This window comes from Rutilus rutilus, assembly GCF_951802725.1.
Source record: "Rutilus rutilus genome assembly, chromosome: 15".
In the NCBI taxonomy this organism is placed as follows: Eukaryota; Metazoa; Chordata; class Actinopteri; order Cypriniformes; family Leuciscidae; genus Rutilus; species Rutilus rutilus.
The window spans coordinates 31,790,931-31,815,564 of NC_140220.1; the positions used below are offsets into that span (position 1 = coordinate 31,790,931).

The following is a 24,634-nucleotide window of genomic DNA, read 5'->3' on the forward strand; positions in this document are numbered from 1 at the left end:
TGGGCAGCATTCTGGGGTTTGGTGAAATCAGCAGAAATTTCCCACACCGGGGACAAAAGCTGCGCTATTCTCTTTCAGTGCCTGTTCCTGCTAAGTGTATATGAGAAACTGGATCAATAGATGGTGTTGATTTGAACAGTGGCTACAACAGCAACAAGTATTTGTTTCAGTAAAGTAGCTGTTCGGACAAAGCTCTAGTTTCATATTAAAGTAGGATATGCAGCGTTCTCCTTTGAGCGACTGAATCAGATGGGCACAGCTGCTGAGCAGCAAGTGTTGGCAGTGTTGTAGGTCTAATGTTCATTGTTCGAGTGAGAGCCCGAGGAGGATTATGTGTGTGAGAGTGTGTGTTTTTTATCTCGTTCAGCACTATGTGTTGCTGTGAGGTGTTCGCTCCAGCCTCATTCTCTAAAGGAGCTCATTCATGCATCTGAGGCAAAGAGACCTGCACTCCGCAGGCTCACATTACTGTGGGCCTTTTGTCCGGCCCCGCAGAGAGTGCTCGGGAAATAGGGATGTGCGCAACCCAATATTAGCCCTCATGTTTGTTCACTCGCTCCTCTGTTCTTCGGTATCATACCGAATGGGCGAAAGTTCCCTGGAAGTAGAACAAGTCTTAGCATGTATATTTATTTCTTTTACTAATGAAATTAGTAAAAAGAGAAATGTAGTATATATACTGTAAAAAACAGAATAAAATAAACTATATATATATATAAATATATATATATTATATACATGTATATACAGTGGGGAGAACAAGTATTTGATACACTGCTGATTTTGCAGGTTTTCAGACTTACAAAGCATGTAGAAGTCTGTAATTTTTTATCATAGGTACTCTTCAACTGTGAGAGACGGAATCTAAAACAAAAATCCAGAAAATCACATTGTATGATTTTTAAGTAATTAATTTGCATTTTATAGCATGACATAAGTATTTGATACATCAGAAAAGCAGAACTTAATATTTGGTACAGAAACCTTTGTTTGCAATTACAGAGATCATACGTTTCCTGTAGTTCTTGACCAGGTTTGCACACACTGCAGCAGGGATTTTGGCCCACTCCTCCATACAGACCTTCTCCAGATCCTTCAGGTTTCGGGGCTGTCGCTGGGCAATGCGGACTTTCAGCTCCCTCCAAAGATTTTCTATTGGGTTCAGGTCTGGAGACTGACTAGGCCACTCCAGGACCTTGAGATACTTCTTACGGAGCCACTCCTTAGTTGCCCTGGCTGTGTGTTTCGGGTCGTTGTCATGTTGGAAGACCCAGCCACGACCCATCTTCAATGCTCTTACTGAGGGAAGGAGGTTGTTGGCCAAGATCTCGCGATACATGGCCCCATCCATCCTCCCCTCAATACGGTGCAGTCGTCCTGTCCCCTTTGCAGAAAAGCATCCCCAAAGAATGATGTTTCCACCTCCATGCTTCACGGTTGGGATGGTGTTCTTGGGGTTGTACTCATCCTTCTTCTTCCCCCAAACATGGCGAGTGGAGTTTACACCAAAAAGCTCTATTTTTGTCTCATCAGACCACATGTTGCCTTCTCACCAAGCTGCTTGCCTATTGTCCTGTAGCCCATCCCAGCCGTGTGCAGGTCTACAGTTTTATCCCTGATGTCCTTACACAGCTCTCTGGTCTTGGCCATTATGGAGAGGTTGGAGTCTGTTTGATTGAGTGTGTGGACAGGTGTCTTTTATACAGGTAACAAGTTCAAACAGGTGCAGTTAATACAGGGAATGAGTGGAGAACAGGAGGGCTTCTTAAAGAAAAACTAACAGGTCTGTGAGAGCCGGAATTCTTACTGGTTGGTAGGTGATCAAATACTTATGTCATGCAATAAAATGCAAATTAATTATTTAAAAATCATACAATGTGATTTTCTGGATTTTTGTTTTAGATTCCGACACTCACAGTTGAAGTGTACCTATGATAAAAATTACAGACCTGCAAAATCGGCAGTGTATCAAATACTTGTTCTCCCCACTGATATATATACTGCATGTATATGTATAATGTATAAATATATAAATATTTTATAAAAATAATTGTGTAATAATACTACTAATAAAAATAGTAAAATAAAATTTAACAATTTTACATTTAATTTACTTTTTTTGAAGTAAAGCTTTAAACAAGTATACAGTGTGATTCTCTATCAGTTGCAAAAATGGAAACCAAAACATTTGCAGGGTAAATATTGTGGCAGAGAGGCATCTCTCAGCTGTCTGTGGTGGTCACATTTACAGATGGACTGCTGTAAAATGCCTAAGAAGTGCACACTGTTGACCAGACCTTATGCAACACGGCACCTCAGTTCATCCATCTTATCCAGACAGCCACTCCCACTGTTCAAACACTGGAGGATCTGCTTCAGAGCTTAGGTAACAGATGAGTTAACAGAAAGGAATTTAATTTCTGAGGTGATTCACCCAGTGTATTAATGCAGATCATCATAAGACAATTTTCATTGTTAACACAGGAGATTGGGGTTGTTGGGTTCATTTCTGGGTCATATTATGGTGCTGTCAGATGTAACATCTGAATATTTTGGTCTTATCAAGGCATTAAACAGTCAAAGGCCGTTGAGGTAAAGTGATATTTATAATTGAAACACAAATGAACTTGTTTATTATCAATTTAAAATTACCTAGAGATGGTTGATCGATATGCATTTTTCTTATGCTATCGGGATGATTCGTTTACCATCAAAATGATTTTGAAGCTGTTATATTAAGGTACAAATCCTGCATAGTGTGCCTTTAATCATCTAATTAATCATTAGAATTAACCTAATTAGTAATATTTCAGAAATGTAATATTTAAATTAATATTCATAAAATTAATCATTTTGTTTTAATACTGTGCCAGTCAACCCCACAAACTGCACTACGTAACTTTAATCATGACAAGAAAATATTACATCATTACACCAGTAGGTAGTGACAAGGGACTGTATTTATGAGTGAGCTAAATAATTCTTTCAACAGATTCAAAACAAATGATTGAGTCACTGAATCGTTCCTTCAACTGATTTGCCCAAAACACTGATTCATTCACTTTACAAGTGAGTCATTGAATCATTTACTCAACCGATTCGTTCAAGAATATCGATTTATTCATTCATCATATTCGATTAGTTATTCAATATTACCGTTAACTAGCATTTGTACAGAGCATCTAATGTGACCATTGTTGTGCAATGCTTAGTGAGTACTACTGTGTGTTTACAGGAGCTGTGAAACCTGATCCAGTTTAAAGAGATGCAGTTCACTTTAATAGAGACATGTGTGTCATAACATACTCCTCAAACTGTGTTATGCTATGGAAAGTAGGTATACAGAGAGCTCTTCTGTTCTGTCAGGCCAGAATGAATGTTTCCATTTATGAGTTGTGTTTCTCTTCAGGGTGACTGAAAGTGGCGATCTCTACACGCGAAGTAATGCTTCTCAGCTGTCTGTCACAAAGCAAGCATATGATGTCACAACCTTGTCGGCCCTTTTCCCGTGCTTGAAACAAAATGGAAAAACAAACAGCTGTAGGTGTAACATCCCCTCTCACGCTAAGTCAAGCGGGCTGCAGGAGAGCACGGTTAGTACTAGGATGTATGCATATGGCGGGGAAGCCTGGTATTTCACACATCTGTGAGGGCAGCGTGTGGTTGTAAACGGTAACAACATGCTCTTGCTGAAGCTTCAGTCTTCCTTTTACTGCTTACTATTCAGCCCTATCAGGACTGGATTCAAGCTTGAAGTCCAGATTTTCATGTTATATCTTTTTAAGATACTCGGTTTCTCAAAGTCACATTTTAAAAAATGATCATCCAGCATCTGTGGCCAAATGAGATCTTTGAACCTAATCTAGGCATTCAAATAACTGGATAGTGGTACTTTCTGATTTCTGCCTTTGGTGGAATGGCAACCACATCCTTACATAGTTGCAAAAACATATACGAACCTGTGTTGTTATTGTTAACTAAAACTATTAAAAATCGGTTTCACTAATTGAAATAAAGTTACCCAAACTTAAAAAAACTAGAAATTTGAATTTTTGACGTGGCAACTAAAAAAAAAAAAAAAGTTGAAATTGAATTACTAAACTAAACCCGAGATGACCAAAACTAATAAAAATTACAAAAGCACATAACAAATGCCCTAAAACTTAAATTAAACCGAAAACTGAAACTATGAAAATAAAAGCTAATTCAAAAGATTAATACATACTTTAATAACATATAAATAATACTAAAAACAACACTGATGCGAACCATTGAATTTGCCATAGATTTATTTATTTATTTATTTTTAGGGATGCATGATGTATCAGTATTATATCAGTTATACGCCAGTATTAGATATTTAATAGTTCATGCTCATTTCTCCTACTTTTAGATTTAGATTACCGTTGCTGCCATTTAACACTCAGTTTATCTTTAAAAAGATGATTATTAACAGTAATAAATGTAATCTTTAAATGAATGTACTGTACATTATAATGTTGTGATGCCTAAATTAATTTATATAAAACAACTAATTTTAGTCTTTAGTGTTTTATATTTTAATATTGGGCATTTATATTTATTATTGGCCATACAATCAGTACATCCTTTTTTTTGTGGAAGTGGAAGATGGAAATATATCACTTTGTGTAAATTAGTTGTTTAAGCAGATTGTATTTGTCTGTTATTGTGACCTATAGTTCAGATCAAATGTTATGACCAATTAATAATACAATATTCACATCCAATGTAAATCCAAGAGTTCATATACTTTTCCTGCAACTTTCACTTTGATGAAAATAAGCATGAAAGTCATAATTCATCAAATGTGCTGTTTTATTTTGACATGTAATGTAGCTTTGCCCAGTGATTTGATCTGTTTGTTGCTGTCTGATACAGTAAAGTGGTGGGAGCTGCATGAATTACAGGATCCGCTTTAACCATGAGTTAGCAGGCGCGCTCACTGCAGGAAATTAAAAGCTAGAGCTACTTCCTTTCAACTTCCCGCACGGCCTCTCATCTTGTGCCAGTGCCCTAATGAATAGTAAATTATTAGTCTCTGGCTTCCTTTTTGTCACAGACAGTTTACAGTAGACATTCACCTTGAAATAGACATTTCATGCTATTGCACACTCTAAATAAACATATGCTGTGCACTATGCACATGGTTTCATATTGTTCAACTGAAAAAGAAAATTGACATTACAGATGTAAGAATGGCATCACACTTTTCCTATTGTTAGATGCTAGCTGGTCAAAATTACCAATAGCTGTAGCTTTCTGTTCAGAATAAGTGTCACACAATGTATCGTGGTTTCCACAAAAATATTAAGCAGCACAACATAGTTTTCACCATTGATAATAAGAAATGTTTCTTGAGCAGCAAATCAGAAGACTGGGGTAATGATGCTTTGCCATCACAGGAATAAATTAGATTTTAAAATATATTAAAATAGAAAACAGTTATTTTAAATTGTAATATTTTACAATATTACTGTTTTTACTGTATTTTTGAACAAATAAATGCAGCCATGGTGAGCATAAGAGATGCAAAAAAATTTAACAACTGTATATAGACCCAAAACTGTATTGCAAACTACAATGTTCTCTCTGATGCTGCTTATACAACACCCAAACTTTCATTTCATATGTTTGAGTATATATGGCAACACATTTAAAAACCACACAGATCATTTTGGTGACAAACCATGACATTTACCAGGCTAAATTACTGCCCAAATCTCTAGTTTTATAACAAAACAAAAAAATCAGCACACACACTAAATTTAAAAATAATTCAGACATAGGAACTAAAACCTCTGTCTGTTGAACAGAGCAGTATTACTGTTTTTACCGCCTCAAGAAACAACCTCAAGATTTATATATAACCAGACAGTACCTCAGACATTTTGAATTTACAGCTTCTATTCATATAGCAAAAACGTTATTTTTATTGCACGTTTATTTAAGTCGTAAATATGAATGGGAGGCCTGACCGCCACGAAAACACAAAGGTTATGGAACACGACCGAAAAAGCTGACTTAGAAGTAGACTTAAACCTCCCAGTAAGCAGATCATCTCCATGATATACGCATATCATATTAAGGTCTCTCTAACAGTTTTTGCCTGTTGGAATTTTGGACAACTAATACAAAGGCCAATTTTGCAATCTTGCGCCCATATTGTCTCTGGATCTCCACCGTAACCCTGAGATCTTCTCTGATCCCTGGCCAGTGTGATATGAACGTGTTTACAGACCCGCACCTGTCAGAGGAGCACTAAATCAGCCAGATCTGCGTTGAGTATACCCAGAATGCCACACAGTGGGTCAGGGAGGTTCACGCTCTCCCCACAGGCGAGCGAGGAATTAAAAGATTAACCCCGAGGAGAGGCGCTGCTGTAACATTCCACACTTCTTCTGAAGATGTATGCCTGTCTTCAGAAAAAGTAGGTGGACTTGTCTCAGCCTTCAACTTGGAACTAATATTGACCTTGGTCTACATAATCTATTTTGAGAGTTTATAAGGTATTTCTGCCATGTAGCAGTTTGCTTTCAAGCACATGTTAGGGCCAAATATACCCTTTATGAACTTGTTTTATAATCGCTTTGACCTTTCGTGCCATGCACAGAAGATTTCAGTCATTTAGACTTGCTTTGGCACAACTAAATTCTCACGAGACACAAACACGCAGTAATAAAAAGCAGCCACAGCCAATAAACATCTGTTTTACAATGTCTATCATCTGTTTATTATTCTGAAGTATGTACCAAAATAATTGCTATAACATAAAAATAGCATTGTGTAACTAAGTAAAAATGTTTACAGTCAAGCATCACTAAATGTACAAAAATAACAACACAATAAAGATACAAACAATGAAGAACAGAACATCCTCACGTCAGTGTGCAAACTGTTTATACAGATGGAAATGCGTCCTTCTCAGGTGGCATTCCATGATAAATTATTTAAATAGCATTTATCTACACACACATATGAAACAGTCTTACAAACAGAGACAACAAATAGAGCAATAATTTATCAGCTTTAAAAAAAAAAAAAGGTACTGGACATTGAAGCACTGGCAAATGTATTCCTAAAAAAAAATGTTTGTCTCCCGTTTTACTCTATTTTCCATTGGGATGTGGGGCTGGCTGTTTGTTCTATATACTATTTACAACTTGTGCTACAGTAGCAATAAGGCAACCAATTTGTTTTCTTTAAGCAAAGGAATAAGTATTTAAAAGCTTTTGTTTGATCAAATTACAAAACAGCAATGAGGTAATATTTGTACATTAAAGTTTTCCTTTATCTCTCTCTCTTACAGAAAAGGCAAACAGGTCAGAAGATCATCTCCTTTGGAAGTGATGGATGAATGGTTCTTGACTGGAAAGGCTTGGACGAGTAGTATTGGACAGGCCCTTGGTTATGAAGTTTTTTTTTTTCTTTTAAATGTTGAAATAGTTGTTTTTTAACGAGGCTTATCTTTAGCAAGACCCTCTCTTGTGCTTCTCGAAGCAAAATCACAGCACAGTCTAGCCAAATGCGAAAAGCATTTTTGTAAGTGCTAAATATAGAAGTCTAAAAGACTTAAACTCAACATTCCCTTAGAAATTAGCATCTCAAATAAAACCCTGTATTTTATTTGAGAAGAAGACTAGAGTACTTGGTAATCTAGTATCCGTATGTGGCTAAATCAAATCTTCAATCCTGGGTCTGTCCAATTGCTCTTCATACAAACTTTCATTATGCCATTTCTAATGTATTGTTAAAATGGTTTAACCATCTAGCCCTGAGAAAACTATGCCCACTAAACCAAGAGTTATCTCCTGCCAGACCTTTATGAATGTACATTATGCTTAAGATGAGCCACTGCCAAGCAAAACTTTTAAATAGACAAACAGAAATTTAGATAAAATTCAACAAATGACAGATTGGTCCTCTTAAAAATCCCCTGCTTAGACTGTCAGCAAAAAAAAAAAATATGTATATATATTTTGTTTAACAATTTGTTGATTGCTTCAATATCTTAAAACATTCTCATTGCTTTGTTCCTAGTCAAGAAATCGGTTTAAGGTTTTGATAAAATACTGAATATTATAATAGTAATCTTTTTAAAAGGGTTTTGCTCTCTCTTAAGTAGCAATAATTTGGAGATCTTTTCAGGAAGAGAGCATGAAAACACATGAGAGAGAGAGAATAAAGGTTTTGAAGTGCATAGCTGTCTGTTGGGAGCTCTTCCCACACAGAGCCGAATGAGGTTTTTCAGAGAGAGATCTCAGTCTTCCCAATTAAGCAAAGCGAGGAAGACTTTCTTCTGCTCTACCTGCTAATGGTGGAGGAGTCCAGATATTCTGAATCGGCAGCCACTTGTTTTCTATCCCAACCAGTGACAATTACATTGAAATTGACCTCCTGCTTTCTCACTCCACCAGTGTGCGAGCAGAACAAGTAGCGTCAAATCTGTCCCTGGACTTTGCCCGGAATACATAATTATATGGAAAGGTGCATTCTTTGATAAACTTCCTGACTGTGCAATTACACATCTGAAAATGAAGCGAAAGACAGAAAGTGTTAATGCTATAGAGTATGTAAATAATTATTTGGATGCCTATGGGATGTGTTGACACTCACCTCTGCATTCGTATTTGAGGTCTGAGAAGTACACCATCTCTTGTGAGAAGACAAAGAGACCCAGTCTTCCGCCTGCATACGTTTTGTCATAAATTCTGCCAGAATCTGCCATGATCTTTTTGCCTTCATACATGACCACTCTGAAATTTGTAGAGAAAATGTTGTTAGCACGTTAAAATATCCTCAGAGGACAAATCAAGAACAATATATCCTCAGGAGATATAAATTAAAATATACCTCATATGTCCAGTTCTTGGTCTATGAGTCAGGTGCCATCTGTAAGCAGTGAAGTCCTTCCATCCCACGTTCTTCGGGTCATGCCACAGTGTGCGCACCTAAAATGAATTGAGTTCAGAAATGTTGGTACTCGTATGACTGCTTTCAAACCTGATTTCATCACAGTGACCTCGGTGAGATGTACCTGTCCTGGAGTGTCTCCGGTGTGCCAAAGGGCGTTCCTCAGATGCTCGCCTGGCCCTGTGGTGGAATTCACCACTTTGATTGATAGCCCTGAGTAACCCTGTGCTTTGGTAGGTGTGCTGGACCAGTAGGTCTGTGTGATCTGTTTCCACATGACCACATAGAAGCGAGAGCTGGATTGGTATCCGAAAACAAAGCCGGCATAGTCATCATCCCTCTCTGTGTTGATGAAGAATGTTCCACTGAAGTCGACTGAATTGAATTCATCAAAACCTTTGAAGAAATGTAGAAAAACAGGTCAGAATTTTGTTGTTGCTTACTCTTTGTACATGTGTGGAAGCTTGTTTCCACCACAGCATAAAAAATAACAAAGGGAATTCAGACTTTTTTTCTCGCAATTGCGAGTTACATTCATTTTTTATTTCTATTTCAGTAGATTAAAATGTTTTCAGTTGGTTTTCATTTTAGTTTTTGACCAAAAAGTTGCATTAAAGTTGCAGTAATACTGTGGGATTTTTCTTCTCTATTTATGATATTACTTTTTATCTTACACACTGCCCAGTTTTTTTTTTTAGATGTGCAAGGTTTTTCTATTTATTGTATTTTTATTTATTTATTTATTATTATAAGACTAGACGTACCAACAGCAATGCCGGGGTCGCAGTTGACTGTCTGAACCAGTTCTTTTCCTTGGTGACGCACCACCCAGTTGGGGTCAATCTGAGAAGTGCCCTTGGGATCCAGAGGTACCATCTGGAATTTGCGGAAGTCTGTAACACTAATGTCAAAGTTCTCAGGACACACATCATAGATATCTAGGACATTGTCCTGGTCGAAGTCGTCTTTACAGGCATCGCCACGTCCGTTGCCTACAAATGAAGAAGTTAAACTCGTAAGTATACATTTTTACATTAATAAATGCAATAGTTGTGAATATTTAGAGGCAAAACTGACCATCAGAATCCAGTTGATCTGGATTGAAAACCAATCTGCAGTTGTCTTTGTCATCAGGGATGCCATCATTATCATCATCGTAGTCACAGGCATCTCCTTTACCATCCTTGTCGTGGTCAGCCTGGTTCGCATTGGGGATGTACGGGCAGTTGTCAAGGTTGTTTTGGTGACCGTCCTCATCGATATCCTGGTTGCTGTCACATTTGTCTCCAACGCGGTCCGAATCAGAGTCGAGCTGTTAAGAGTGAGAGCGCAGAATCAGTAAGCATCTAAATCCCACTGTTTTTCAAGTGAATCTCTATGGCTTTCTCAATTAAAATATTCCCACTTTTTCTAAAAGGCAAAAAGTTCTGTTGTAGTTGGCCCATCTGTGTAGGATTTCTCAAAAAGTAATCTCATGTTCTTAAAGCTTGGCACTACCACAGTCACATTTCAGAGTCTAATGAGGAAAGGAGGGGTGCATTCCTTCTCTTCAGTTAACCATGGCACAGGTGTGATCCGCAGGGATTGAGTGCCGACAGGGCATGCATAAACCCAACGGCAAATCTCTCACTCCTCACTAATAACCATTCTTTACCTCCACATATCCTTTGGGTTAATTGAACACTAGTGAGTGTACCTGAAAAACCTCCTATTGCTTTCTCGTGTGGCTTTGGCTTCAAGGAGAAGAGGATTTACTCCTCCCATACATAGCTTAGTAAAGACTGAGACTACCCTCTGGGTATTTTTTTAGCAGCTGAACTGAACAGCTCATAGATCTATGTGGATTATATAATGGTTTGAAAACACCTGCTATATTCACTCACTCGTTCTAAGTCTCACATACATATACATACCTGATCTGGGTTGTGTTCCAGAGGGCAGTTGTCACACTGGTCACCGACTCCATCGAGATCAGTGTCTTTCTGGTCGACATTGTATAGATATGGGCAGTTATCATTCTCATTCAAAATACCTGTCAAAAAGAATGATATTATGGTGAAGACTGAATGACATTTATCTCTGAGCAAGAGAGGATTCTCATTAAACCTGTCAAGAAAATATCCAGGTCATATTTCACTTAAAAAAATCTGGATTTATTATGATATTGATAATTGCTGGGGTAAAATATGCTAAAGAGTCTTGACAATGTGATAATGAAAAAAAAAACATTTTTTTGTGAATTATGGATATTTTCTTGACAGGTTTGTCAAGGAATGGCCCATGTATGGATAAATAAAGAGCAATTTCGTACCATCTCCATCAATGTCCACAGCACAGGCGTCACCTTCACCATTGTTGTCAGTGTCAGTTTGGTCTGGGTTACTGTTGTACGGGCAGTTATCGCAGCGGTCTCCCACGTCATCGCGATCATAGTCGTACTGTCTTGGGTTGAAGATGAGTGGGCAGTTGTCCTATTTTAAAAGAGACCACAGGTCAGAACTTCAGATGGAGAAATATGGCAAAGCAACTCTTCACAGGGCCCTCTCACACGAAGGTTATTTCTTTTAGATGTTAGGCTTGTAATTTGGCTGCGGCTGTGTAGGTCTATTTAGAGGAGCGCAACGATAAAAGCGAGCCTTAGTTTAGGATTTGGACCAAGGATAATATTGGATTAGCAAGATACACTGCAGGTCTTTCAGAAAGGTACTTCTTCGGTGGAATTTGAGGTTTGTCTCCAAGAGAAACTGAGTTTACTTTACACAGCACTTTTTTTCCACACCTCAGCCTGAATTTCAAACGGCTTTACTTTTTCTCTTCATTCATGCACTGTGCAAAATGAACAAATATTCACTTGACTGGATTGAGCATCTGTGGAATATATACAGTGGACAGTATTGCAACTATATTTTTTACCCTGTCATCAGGAATGCCATCGTCGTCATCATCATTATCGCAAGCATCGCCAATTCCATCCTTGTCGTAGTCCTCTTGCCCAGAGTTGGGAAGATTGGGGCAGTTGTCCTTCAAAAAGAATAGAGTATGAACATTTAAAATAGTCACAATGATGTTATTTGTATTTTTTTCATAACAAATGAAGCCATTATATGCCAACCTTTTTGCAGTGATAGGTCGCGTTCTCGACACACACAAGATCAGCGTTAGGCCAGCCATCAAGATCAGTGTCCTCTCCACAAATGTGTCCATTTCCAGCAAAGCCAGGTCTGCACTCACAGCGGAACATAGGGTCTGAGAAATGGCCCAGGTAGTTGCAGCGAGCGTTCTTATTGCAGTCGTGGCTTCCATCGAGGCAGGGATTACGAGGCGTGCACACCTGCGGCAAAGATTAATCAGTCAGCGTGAATCAGTTCATGAGCAGGTGCACGCTGGTAATCTGTGATCTATCTGTGTTCTTTCATTTACCTGTTTCTTGGCAGCAGCGTCCTCCACTCCTCGACCAAACGGCTGTGGGCCGGTGTAGCGAGTGGGGCATGGCAGGCAGTTGTAGCCCGGCACTGTGTTCTCACACCTATGGACTCCATTAAATTCAAAGCAGGCATCAGGGACATCCTCACACTGTAATGAAGAGAAAATGAATAATGAGATTTTCGCATCCCAATGCACTGTAGTCATAAGAGCATAAGCATATCACATATTTGACATTTAACAATGCATGCTGATTTCCTCTATTTTTACATTTCTATTAACTTTAACCAATGCAAGGCCCATGTTTGAGCTGTTTCAACTGAAAATGTAACTGTGTTAACTGAAAGTTACTGAACTTGCACTGAGATATCTTAAAATTTGTCACTGCCATTGTTTTGTCTCAAGATGCACACCAGTAATGTTTTTTTCTAAGGCACATTTATAAAACCTACTTAGATGTCCTAATTGAACTAGGGCCTAATCCTGGTTTTATCCAAACCCTGTTTGTGAAACCTGGCCTAATAATTTTAAAAGTGATTTGACTTTTTGACTGCACCTCATTGATATCCTTGCAGTTGATTCCATTGCCAGTGTATCCTGTGGGGCATTTTCCACATTTCCAGGAGCCATCTGGGAAGCTTGTACACTGGGCTCCTTCAAAGCATGGACTTGAAAGACATCCATCTGTGGAAATGCACATAAGTGATTGACTTAACTTGGAAACACAGACTAGTACCATCTGAAGGGTTGAGTGACACTATAACTCACCAATTGGACAGGCTTGTTTGTTGCAAAGCTGGCTGGCTTTTGCGTCTCCCACGCAGTCTTTGCCGTCATACTTGGGCACTGGATTATTGCAAAGACGCTTACGATTTTGGACGCCACCGCCACAGGTAGCGGAGCAAGTGTCCCAGGGTGACCATGGTCCCCAGCCACCATTGACTATGAAAAAATATGCAATCATTTTTTTTTGATTTTTCAATTATTAATTTTTTTAAACACTACACGCGGCGTTCACTTACTCGGACATGGTGATTTCTCACACCTCTCGGTTTGCCGACCTTCACCCTGGCAATCTTTGCCTTCCATTTGAGGTGTTGGAGAGTTACAGAGACGAATGCGAGTGATAACGCCAGCACCACAGGTGACCGAGCAGGACGACCAGGGTGACCAGTGACTCCAGCTGCCGTCTTGTTTAACTGTTGAAAATGAAAGATGCAAATTGTTACTTTTCCCCTCGACTGTGAGGAAAAACTGTAGACGCTTATTGTCGTTGGACACCACTCACAGCGCTTGTCACACTCCTGGAGGTAGCAGTCTCTCGTCTGCACCGACGTGCCCTCGCAGTTGTTATTGATGCGGTCGCAAGAGCGGCCGCGCTGCTGAATGCCCCTTCCACAAGACACAGAACAATGGGTCCATTCAGACCAGGGGGACCAGCCATCCTCAGCGGAGTCGCTCGCTGTCGAGAGAGCAAAACAAGACAATAGCAGAGCTATTCCTTCTTTCTAAAGCAGCAAAATGGAGAAAAGCTTTTAATACTGGGCCTTAATGGACTCAATTTAGCCTGGGCAGCTCGAGACAGAGCACTCCAGGGAACCCTGGCATGAACTAAGCAGTTGGAATGCTGGGGAAATGTCAGTGTACTTAATGCACAGGGATACCTTTGAGTCCTTCTCCAAATGTGGAAATGGTATTTGCAAACACCCTTGATTATGCCATAAGTTCAAACACTTAAGGCTGATATTAATGTAAATTCTTGCTATGCATGGCAAGGCCTCAAGACGTGAGGAGAATGCGGTTTCTTTTTTGAGTCTCTGCCAAACAGCACCAATTTTCCACCTCTCTTTAACCAATTTAGACAATTATGGCCATTTAGCGATTCAGTGATGCACAAAGCTCTAGTGTTCCATTCATTAGTTAAACTTCAGTTAAAGTCTATTGTGTGACGCAACAATGACTGTGGATGTTTGGGTAGCAACAGCTCTTTCAATGCAAAAGCTTTTAAAAGTCAAAATGTTGCTCTTTTTACAATACGTTTAAGTTTACACCAAAGATATTTTTTCCGCATGTACATTTACAGTTTGTGCACATGGCTTTTAGCCTAGGGATAAATCTCTTCCTCTCCAAAGCTGCATTTATTTGATCAAAAATACAGTTAAAAGAGTAATATTGTGAAGTATAAGAAACTTTTATTATTATTTTAATATTGAAAACAGTTGTGCTGCTAAATATTTTTGTGGAAACTGTGATTCTTTGATTTTATTTTAAATAGAAATCTTTTGTAACAAATGGAAATCTGAAATGTAATTTTTTTTCAACGTAAATGCCTTTTGATTACTTAATGTGTCCTTGCTGAAGTATCAGTTTTTTTACCTTAAGCTTTTGAACTGTAGTGTATGATTTCAATTACAAGTGTCTAAAATTTGTTGTGAAGCAGCTCAGTTGCACTTACGGGTTCCACAACGAGGGCAGCATTCCCCATCAGGCACTGTGGCGTTTGCACAAGGGATTATGGGACACGAAATCTTGCGGCACACTGTTGCAGACTTCTGCGGTTGACAAAATGACTCTCATTAATCATTTGTTAAAGGATCTGCCACAACTAGTGCATATGACATTAAAAACAATAGTCTCTGGCTGTAATGCAACACCACATTCAACATTACAATTTTGATTGAAGTAAAGTGTGGTTGTGTTTAAGTCCGTGCAATTAGGCATGTAAATATTCCTCAGTGTTGATGTGGCACTGCAGAAAAACTAGGCTGAAGGCATGAAAATATTTAGTTTACAAGATTTTGTTCAGTTGACTGTATTCCTTTAGTTACATCCATGTCCCACTTTTAATTAGAGGCTAGGCAGTTTAGGGAAATGGATACACCCAGCTTAAGTCTGCCATAATGGACAAGACTAAGACCAGTACTGTGTATCATAGCTCCTACAGTGACATTGCTCTCATCTCCCTAACACACTAATTAGTGGTTCAATGACAGAGCAGGCAGCTCTGAGAGTCTAACATGTCTTGGGTTCTTACCTGGCAAGTGCACTCTGTGCAATCGTCCACCGTCCATTCCTCCCTGTTTTTGTGCACGATTCCATTGTGAATACAGACACCAGCATGAATGCCAATGTGATTCATGAGCACGTTTTTCTCGTCCATCTGGAAAACCAAACAAACATTGGGGTTTGATTATGTGGAGCGTGTTAATCTACAGCATGTCCACTACACAAGTTCAATATATAGTTTAATATATCAACATGCAGCAACTTTACTCCTCACCACTTTGCGGAGTTCTTTGGACAGTTCTTGCACCACCACACCAAGACCTCTCAGTTCCTTGAACATGCCAGCCAGTTCCTCACAAGAGAAGCCACAAATCATCTGTAGATCTACATAGGAGAAATTTTTAAATTGCATTCACGTTCTCAACCTACGTGTATATTTTGTACATTTGGATTACTGAAAAGGAAGGATTACCTTTTGTTTTGTGGCCAGTGTAATCAGTCCTGATTGCAGGTCTGGATCCATTTATGGGATTGTCAAGGGTGATGATATCAGTCATAACTGCTGCAAGAGGAAAGGGCATTCAGGTGGATTAAAGTTTATTATAAAAATGATTGAGCTAATGGAAACCTTTAATGATGACAGTGAATGGAGGCAGTTTTAAGTTTTTATCTTGTATTACTATTGCTCATTCACTGGCACAAAATGTAATGCAAGTGGAATGATGACGTGATGCGCTTCTTCTTCATTTTTTTATTTTCTATAATTTTCTGTCTCAATAATTGTCAATAATTATTTTTATTTTTTTTAAGTGAATAAAATAATTAGTTTAAATATTATTCATATTTAAGAAAACTAATAAACACGGGCACAAAGATTTCATTTATCATCTTTTCTTCTTGATTCGCATGCATGTTTTCGGAATTACACTTACAGTTTTGGCATCCTTTATTCCTCAGAATCGCATCCAGTGTGGTTCCGAACACAAAACGCACGTTTTGCAACACCCCCTAAAAAATCCACAAGTTATTAATGCTTCTCGCTGCATTTACCATGCAACAAGATTCATACATTGAACTGTCCACTCACCATAAACCTGTCCTTTACTGCGCCCTTGCCGATCCTCAAGCTCGCCACACCTGGGGTCTCCTGAGTGAGGATCGACTGGATCGAAGCATCAAGCTCCGCAGTGTTAACCTCTTCACATCCCACGTAGAACTGAACCCTGTCCTCCTGCACGAAAAGAGTGATGTTTTTCCAGTGTCCCACCGCCAAATCCGCTTCCTCGATGGAAACGATCTGTTGCTTGTTTTCAGTGGAAAACACAATGTCCAGAGTGTTGGCTTTCCCGTTAGAAACGATTTCGAAAACGGGTCCGGAGCCGTCATTCTTCTCCACGGTCAGAAGGCTTCCCCGTGTGTGCTTGAACTGCTTGAAATTGACCAGGAGCAGAAATCCTCTCTCGGCATGAATGGAATCGATTAGGTCCCTGAAGGCGCTCTCGGGAACCGGGGGAATCAGGTCGGGGTTCAGGATCTTGTAGGCGGGGCTGTACGGGTCGTCGCCTTTCACCAGGGTGACCCCGTGGTTTTTCCTCGGCACTTGGACGAGCTCAAACAGATCGTAAACACTGTTGTCGTCTCGACTTTCTACCAGGAATTCAGAAGTGAACGAAATCTCATTATAATGTACTAAACTGTAACGTATATTTTTGAATTTATTACACGGCTCTTTGGAATGCTTGATTCTGATAGGTCAATTCAGCGGTCAAAATTTTCTGAATAAATATAACTGACCGCTCATGAATCAGAATCAGTATTTTATTATAATATATATATTTTTTTGTTAAGAAGCCGTAAAATAAGTGGGATAATATATAGAAAGCCAAAAAGTAGCCAATAGAAAGCCAAAATAAACTCATACATAAAACCCTTTGACCTCGTTAGAGTTTATTTTGCGATAATTTACAAGTGACTGTCAATTATTATTTTAATATGTAACAGCTAGTTATACAATAAACCACACAGCAGCACTCACAAACGCTAAACTCCATCAGTTGGTCTAGTTCGCTCACCTGCGACTCTCGCGCTCTCGCAGTTCCAAAGCATCAGTAGCAAAAAGATTGCACTTGACTTCATTTTGTCACTTATTATTCTTTTACCAATCTGGAATCATAAAGGTATAAGTTATAGAAAATTCAGCAAAACGTAACCTGAACAGGTTGATCAATCAATGGTAAAAAAAAAAAAAAAAAAAAGAATAGGAAAACGAACCTTTACCGCGTTTAAAACATCAGCAAATCCAGGGAAAAGTGATATAATTCCTAAGATTCGTCAATCAAATGTCGTTTCAAAATAATGATTTCCCTCTCTATTCGCGATCTACAGCACTCAATGTTACTTTGCTGTAGTTACAGTGGTCAATCTAACTATCACTAAAGAGAACAAAGTGCTATTTAAATAGTTTCATGACATTCCTGAGCACGCGTCTCCTCCAATCAGATGCTGGAAGGAAAAAGGGACGAGCTTGCGTTACCTCACAGAGAGTTTTTCTGAGTTATACACGAGGGGAAAAACGCACCACATTCCAACGAACACATTCCATAAACATACATAGCTACTTATGCTTTTCATGACCGCTGCTTCCGTTTGGTGCCTTTTTATTTGCCGCGGTCCTGATATTTTGTATCGACGTTCGGCTTCTTGCAAAGTCATTCAATAATTCCAGTTATTTCATAAAGGCACTGAAGAAGGCTCTACCCTGACCTTGTGTACATATTGTATTTTATTTCAAGCCATCTATAATGAATGACCAAAGCTACGTTTTCATGTTCAAGTGGCTAATTTATTTTCGAGAAAGTGTTTCTTATAACTTTCTTATAACGCTTTATCTGAGTGCTCGGTACCATTCGCAGCATCTGATAGGATGCTCGTGAAGAAAAGGCTGCAGTAACCTGCGTCTCCGCTAGAGGCCGTTCTGTGTTTATTAGAGCACTTGGTTCTCCTCAAATGTGTCCCAATGTTGATTTCTATAAATGTTGCTGTTGTTTTTCGGTTAAAGCAACTTAAAACCGTAAAATCAGTTAATAACGGGGTATTTTGTCACATTAGGCTATATGTGGGACGTTGTTAAGCTGCCATGAATTGACTTATTTGCAAAAACACTTTGAAACAATAAAACACAATTTTCTAAATTGTTTAAAACGTAACCTTAAAGTCACCATGACATTAAAATGGACAATTATTATTTTTTATGTAATATTGTATTATTATAAAAGATTTATCTGTGGACATATAAAAAAAAAACATTATGTGCACCCTCTTTAATCAAAATAACTTCCCGTCCCTCTTGCATCGACTTCCCTTCACTGATGATGTCTTTACCAGGAAAACATGTCACTCACATGACATCACAGCAATAGATCTGTGCAGGTATGACATCAGAACCTGGAAGACTTCATGACGCTGGCTCCTTCAAGATTTTCCTATAGGGTTTTAGAATGGGGTTTTTCAATTTATGTGTAAAATAAAGCCTGTGGTAAACATAACTTGACGATACTTTTGCGTTTTGTTCTACACATCCCAAACTGCCTTATCTAGTTACTTATAAAAAACATACATTTTCAAAAATGCTTCAAGATTTACACAAAGAGTGTAAATTACGCTGTAGGACAAAATGTCAGATCATCGTCAACTTATCTTTACCGCAGGCTTTATTTTACACATAAATTGAAAAACCCCATTCTAAAACCCCATAGGAAAATCTCGAAGGATTCAGGAACCACGGCGAATTAGTCATACCTAAACCACTCTAGAGCAAACCTCAATGATCCAATCAATTTCCAATAGACAAAATCAAGTTGTGCGCTACATTTTTTCTTGTTTGAGAAGCCGTTTAATTCAGATAAATGTCATAATAGGGCGGAAAAGACAATTGCAACTTCCGTTTCATGCCGACTCTCTCTTCATGCCGACAAATCAATATTGTAATTAATAAATGTTTAATAATTAATTTGTATAAAAACCCTTTTTTATAATTGTACATTTGTATAAAGTTATATTATTTAAAATGCATCTGACAACTTGCTATAGTAAAATTGAGACAACTTGCCTTACATTTATGAAAAATCAGATCAGAACTTCAGTTAAAATCCACAATCATGTTTACTTGTTTACCCAAAGATACAAGAATGTTAGGTTGATATAAGTCATACACATAATTATAACTTAAGACACTTTAAAAGTCTGAAATTTTTTAAACCAGCATAAAAAACACGTCTACACTTGGACTTTTCAGTCCTTGTAGTCCCCATATGGCGACTAGCATGACTGTTGTTATGTCTAACTTGCGTGCATGAAAATCTATACCGAAGCGTAAAATATTTGAACACACATTTTAAGGTGAGAGATACGGAGCTGTAATGTTTTTCTGCTTAAGGTTCCGCATCTTTGACTGACTGCATGCGTTGAGATGATTAAAAGGGATCAGCCATCCATTTCCCATTCCTGCTCAAAACAGTCTATTTGAACTAAGGATTTGCAGACTTCTAATACTTAGACCTGACGCCCACCTTGGTGGTGATTTTTCAGTGAAACATAACAGGAATGAAGACACTTCTTCAACTGAATGAGCATTTTTGCTTTTCAGAGTGATGAATGCCTCATTTGTGAACAGTAGAAGTTAGTGAAAGTTTAATCTGGCTGATCCTCGGGGACGTCAGACAGGGGTGCTAGCTGTATTGTTTGGAGGTGATTATAAACCTCACCTCAGAGACCTCTCTGGACAGATGTAACTGATGATACAAGAGGTTATGCATCAGTCAGCCATAAGGCCCATCATTGCTTTGTGTTTACTCTCTGTGTCCCGTGGCCACGCAGATCTATTGTGCTCACAGATACGGCACCCGGACTCAAGAGATGCTGTCAGTCTGAGCGTCTGCGACATAACTCAGCTAAATGGCTTCCAAAGCTCTGTCATGGAAACCATACTTTCTCCCAATGACGCACACAAGCTTCAAGTGTGGAACTTGAGAGGACCGGTTGCAAAGGTGAATGAGAAAATATTCTAGTTATGGGGCAGCTGCTTACATTTGGTGTAAAGCTTCATAAATAAAGACATGACTAGAAGAATCCTTCCCGAACGATCACATTTTCACGTTTATGCATATTTTCTGGATTCTTTTTTAAGCTTACTTGTAAAGCAGTATTCATCAGATGTCTGAGCTGTCATGGCATGCACAAGTCCAAGAGATAAGTGCATAAGATATGACCCATCAGACTGAGCAATTATCTACTCACTGCCCTATAAATACAGGAGGGGCAGGCGATTTCAGTCCTGTTATTACTCATCGCAGTTCCTCCAGATTTAAAAACAACCTTGCACAACTACCATTTCACCAACATTTTTTTCCTCTTTGCAGAAAGTGCCATGGGGTTTATTTGTAAGCTTGTTTGGACACTTACATGCACAAAAACTCAGATCATTTTTGTGAAGTGGGCTGTGTGAGGGGGTTATGTTTTGAGTAGCGTATTCCCGACAGAATAAACTATGATATGTGTATAAATAAAGCATGTTTTCTTTAAATATGGTAACCAGAGAATTCAGATGTAACCAACAAAATCAATGTAAGACATCAAAATTATATACATATATGTATAATTTTATATTTAATTTTGATGTCTTGAGAGATGATTCTGTTGTTTTAGTTTTATATACGGTATATACACTCACCTAAAGGATTATTAGGAACACCATACTAATACTGTGTTTGACCCCCTTTCGCCTTCAGAACTGCCTTAATTCTACGTGGCATTGATTCAACAAGGTGCTGAAAGCATTCTTTAGAAATGTTGGCCCATATTGATAGGATAGCATCTTGCAGTTGATGGGAGATTTGTGGGATGCACATCCAGGGCACGAAGCTCCCGTTCCACCACATCCCAAAGATGCTCTATTGGGTTGAGATCTGGTGACTGTGGGGGCCATTTTAATACAGTGAACTCATTGACATGTTCAAGAAACCAATTTGAAATGATTCAAGCTTTGTGACATGGTGCATTATCCTGCACCATGTAGCCATCAGAGGATGGGTACATGGTGGTCATAAAGGGATGGACATGGTCAGAAACAATGCTCAGGTAGGCCGTGGCATTTAAACGATGCCCAATTGGCACTAAGGGGCCTAAAGTGTGCCAAGAAAACATCCCCCACACCATTACACCACCACCACCAGCCTGCACAGTGGTAACAAGGCATGATGGATCCATGTTCTCATTCTGTTTACGCCAAATTCTGACTCTACCATCTGAATGTCTCAACAGAAATGGAGACTCATTAGACCAGGCAACATTTTTCCAGTCTTCAACTGTCCAATTTTGGTGAGCTCGTGCAAATTGTAGCCTCTTTTTCCTATTTGTAGTGGAGATGAGTGGTACCCGGTGGGGTCTTCTACTGTTGTAGCCCATCCGCCTCAAGGTTGTGCGTGTTGTGGCTTCACAAATGCTTTGCTGCATACCTCGGTTGTAACAAGTGGTTATTTCAGTCAAAGTTGCTCTTCTATCAGCTTGAATCAGTCGGCCCATTCTCCTCTGACCTCTAGCATCAACAAGGCATTTTCGCCCACAGGACTGCTGCATACTGGATGTTTTTCCCTTTTCACACCATTCTTTGTAAACCCTAGAAATGGTTGTGCGTGAAAATCCCAGTAACTGAGCAGATTGTGAAATACTCAGACCGGCCCGTCTGGCACCAACAACCATGCCACGCTCAAAATTGCTTAAATCACCTTTCTTTCCCATTCTGACATTCAGTTTGGAGTAATTGCATTAATGAGAAATTGAACAGGTGTTCCTAATAATCCTTTAGGTGAGTGTATATACTGTGCCTTTTGTGGTAATCAAATATATCGATATATTTAAATGTTTTTATTTTATTTTATTTTATTTAAAAATCATACATGTTTGTCGCTATAGATCATTTTAAATCATTCATAAAATGTAAAAAAAAAACTTTTTAAGTGCAATCAACTTGACTGTAAGTAATTTCAACTTAAATTACATTGCACTGACTTTAAAAAAAAAAAGTTGAATTGTATAACTTGTATAAAATATAGTTTAAAATGGCTTTGATGAGTTGAAGTACTGTGAAAATATATGCTGTCACAACCTGATCTCACGGCAATTCGTAACAATTCAACGAGGTGGCTTTGCAATTTTTGCTAAATCGTACATATTTTACAAATTGCCTGTAATCTGATGAATTCATACGAATGACCTACCCCTGACCCCGCCCCTAAACCTACCCATCATGTGGGTTTAGACAAATCGTACAAATTCGCACGAGTGAGGTCGTACGAATTCATACGAATTAGCCACCTTTTTATCACTCGTACGAATTCGTACGAATTGGTCGTGAGATAGTGTTGGCTGTCATGACATGTCATTTTTTTTACAGTACTGAACAGAATGATTTTATTATTTTCAGGATATTCCTAATGGACTGGAATACATTCCCATACTGAATCAAAAACAACTTCTGTCTGAGACCAGCCAAGCTTTGGAGTGTTGATTCAGAGACACTTAAGCATCTTGTTTATGTTTCTCAGCAAGTTATGTGCAGGAAAAGCTGTATTGAAGAGCATTGAATCAGAAGAATGGCATGTTCATATGAATTCATCTCTAACCCGAGGTGAGGTCACAGGCCACACAGGATCATTAAGTCACTAAAGAGGCAGATTTGGTCTGTACATTTTGTCACAGACTATTTTGTACGAGTATTTTGAGCCTGAATGTAGTAATTCATCCTTAAACCGGTCTTGAGTTAGAACAAAACAGCTGGACCGTTTCAGATGTAGGATTAGGACGGACTGTGACCACCTGTGCAGCTGTTCCAGTAATCCACACTTTACCTGTACAACATCATAGTAAAGCCATTAGACCAGAGACACTCGGTGAGCGTGCCAGGATCATGTCCAGCAGATCTCACAGATGAAAGGAGATTTGTTTCCACAGGTCCCCATATTATGCGAGTTGCTAAATATCTTTCAGTGTCAGAGAATGTTTTCAGCGTCTGTTCCATCATCTCTCTAGCAGAAGGTCATGGTGTACCAGCTTTCTTTTAATGTGTTTCCATGCACAATGTAATTTGCATTCCTGAGTCTAGTTAGCGGTAAAAAAGAAACACACTATGTTTTGAATAATTTTGCAGTGGTTGCCTGACTGAGAGCAAGCCAGTTCATTCCACTCCTGAAGATTCACACCATATTTGGCCAGTCTGAAGGGAACCCTTTGTTACATAAAAGTCGTGATTGTTAATTGCGCGGTAGCTTGATTGGCACCTCTGATTTGCACAATAACATGAAGACATTTACTGAGGTAAATAAATTCATAACTCTAGAAAAAATTGCAACACTCACTTAGAACTTTGATTGTCATCATTGTTTTAAAGAAACAAAGTCAAGTTTATGTTTGTAGAGTGAGTGTTGCACTTTGAACCTCGAGCACCTGCTTTTAAATTTGAGATTTTTGCAAAATCAAACTGTATCATCTTGTTAATTTCATAACCAGAAGTGTTATTGACCTCAGTGGTGTTGTGGTCTCTTCTCAGGATGTAGTTAAAATTAGGTCTCGCTCAGAGCATTCCTTACTTGTGTAACTTAAAAATGGACATGACATCATTGCACTCCTGGCAAACTGATTAATTCTCATCTGCTAGTTGCTTATCGCAGTATTAACTTTCCCAGAGAAGTGGAAACATCTGTATATTTTACACAGAAGCACAACCTTGTTGACCCAGGTGGCAGGAGACCACATGCCGTCATCATTAAGAGCTTTAACCATTCTGCCATACCGTTGTCCATGATCTTATCTCTACCAAACCAGACACACATCATCAGTGATGTTTTACAGACATAGACACTTGACTCCATCAAACCAGACAGAAGCATACACCGTTTTCTAATAACCTGATTTAATATATCATTTTATACTTCTTTAATTATTTAAATTAATCCAGTAATTTAATCATTCAAACAAATGTAATAATTACAATGCATTTAGTAATTAATTTATTTTATTTTATTATATTTAATAGTTTTATAACATTTTGAACACAAATTAATTAATTAATTTAAATAGTGTAAATCAAAAGGATCTCTGCAGCACGGCTCGATTTTCTTTCATTTATTTATTTATTCAAAATGAATATCTTAAAAACTCATGTGTTTCCCTTTTATTATTTGTAGATCAGAACACAAGCAAAATAAATATGCTGCAGTAA

The 24,634-nt window shown here is 38.5% G+C and overlaps 1 protein-coding gene across 2 annotated transcripts; it reads right to left on the minus strand.

Moving 5' to 3' along the window:
- Positions 1–6,723: 6,723 nt before the first annotated feature.
- On the minus strand, positions 6,724–17,797 carry thbs1b (thrombospondin 1b). 2 transcript variants are annotated; one of them, XM_084431702.1, is made up of 23 exons: positions 17,632–17,797; positions 17,433–17,523; positions 16,448–17,007; positions 16,293–16,368; positions 15,833–15,919; positions 15,635–15,744; positions 15,389–15,514; positions 14,810–14,906; positions 13,643–13,816; positions 13,377–13,553; positions 13,123–13,296; positions 12,911–13,038; positions 12,352–12,504; positions 12,044–12,262; positions 11,845–11,952; positions 11,243–11,402; positions 10,845–10,963; positions 10,009–10,243; positions 9,696–9,923; positions 9,056–9,327; positions 8,872–8,969; positions 8,635–8,774; positions 6,724–8,546 (listed from the first exon to the last, which is right to left on the minus strand). In XM_084431702.1, exons 2-23 carry the CDS (start codon positions 17,494–17,496, stop codon positions 8,539–8,541), a joined length of 3,513 nt encoding a protein of 1,170 aa, XP_084287828.1. In that variant the 5' UTR covers positions 17,497–17,523; positions 17,632–17,797; the 3' UTR covers positions 6,724–8,538. The 2 variants fall into 2 exon arrangements, with proteins under 2 accessions (XP_084287828.1, XP_084287827.1); XM_084431701.1 differs by having other exon boundaries at positions 15,833–15,922.
- Between the last annotated feature and the right edge of the window lie 6,837 nt (positions 17,798–24,634).

Coding starts and splice junctions, on each gene's coding strand:
- thbs1b (XM_084431701.1), bottom strand. CDS start 17,496: ATGAAGTCAAGTGCAATCTTTTTGCTACTGATGCTTTGGAACTGCGAG. Junction 13,817..14,809: donor CTGCCCTCGTTGTGGAACCC/GTAAGTGCAACT, acceptor CTCTCTCGACAG/CGAGCGACTCCGCTGAGGAT. Junction 12,263..12,351: donor ACGCTGCTGCCAAGAAACAG/GTAAATGAAAGA, acceptor TCTTTGCCGCAG/GTGTGCACGCCTCGTAATCC.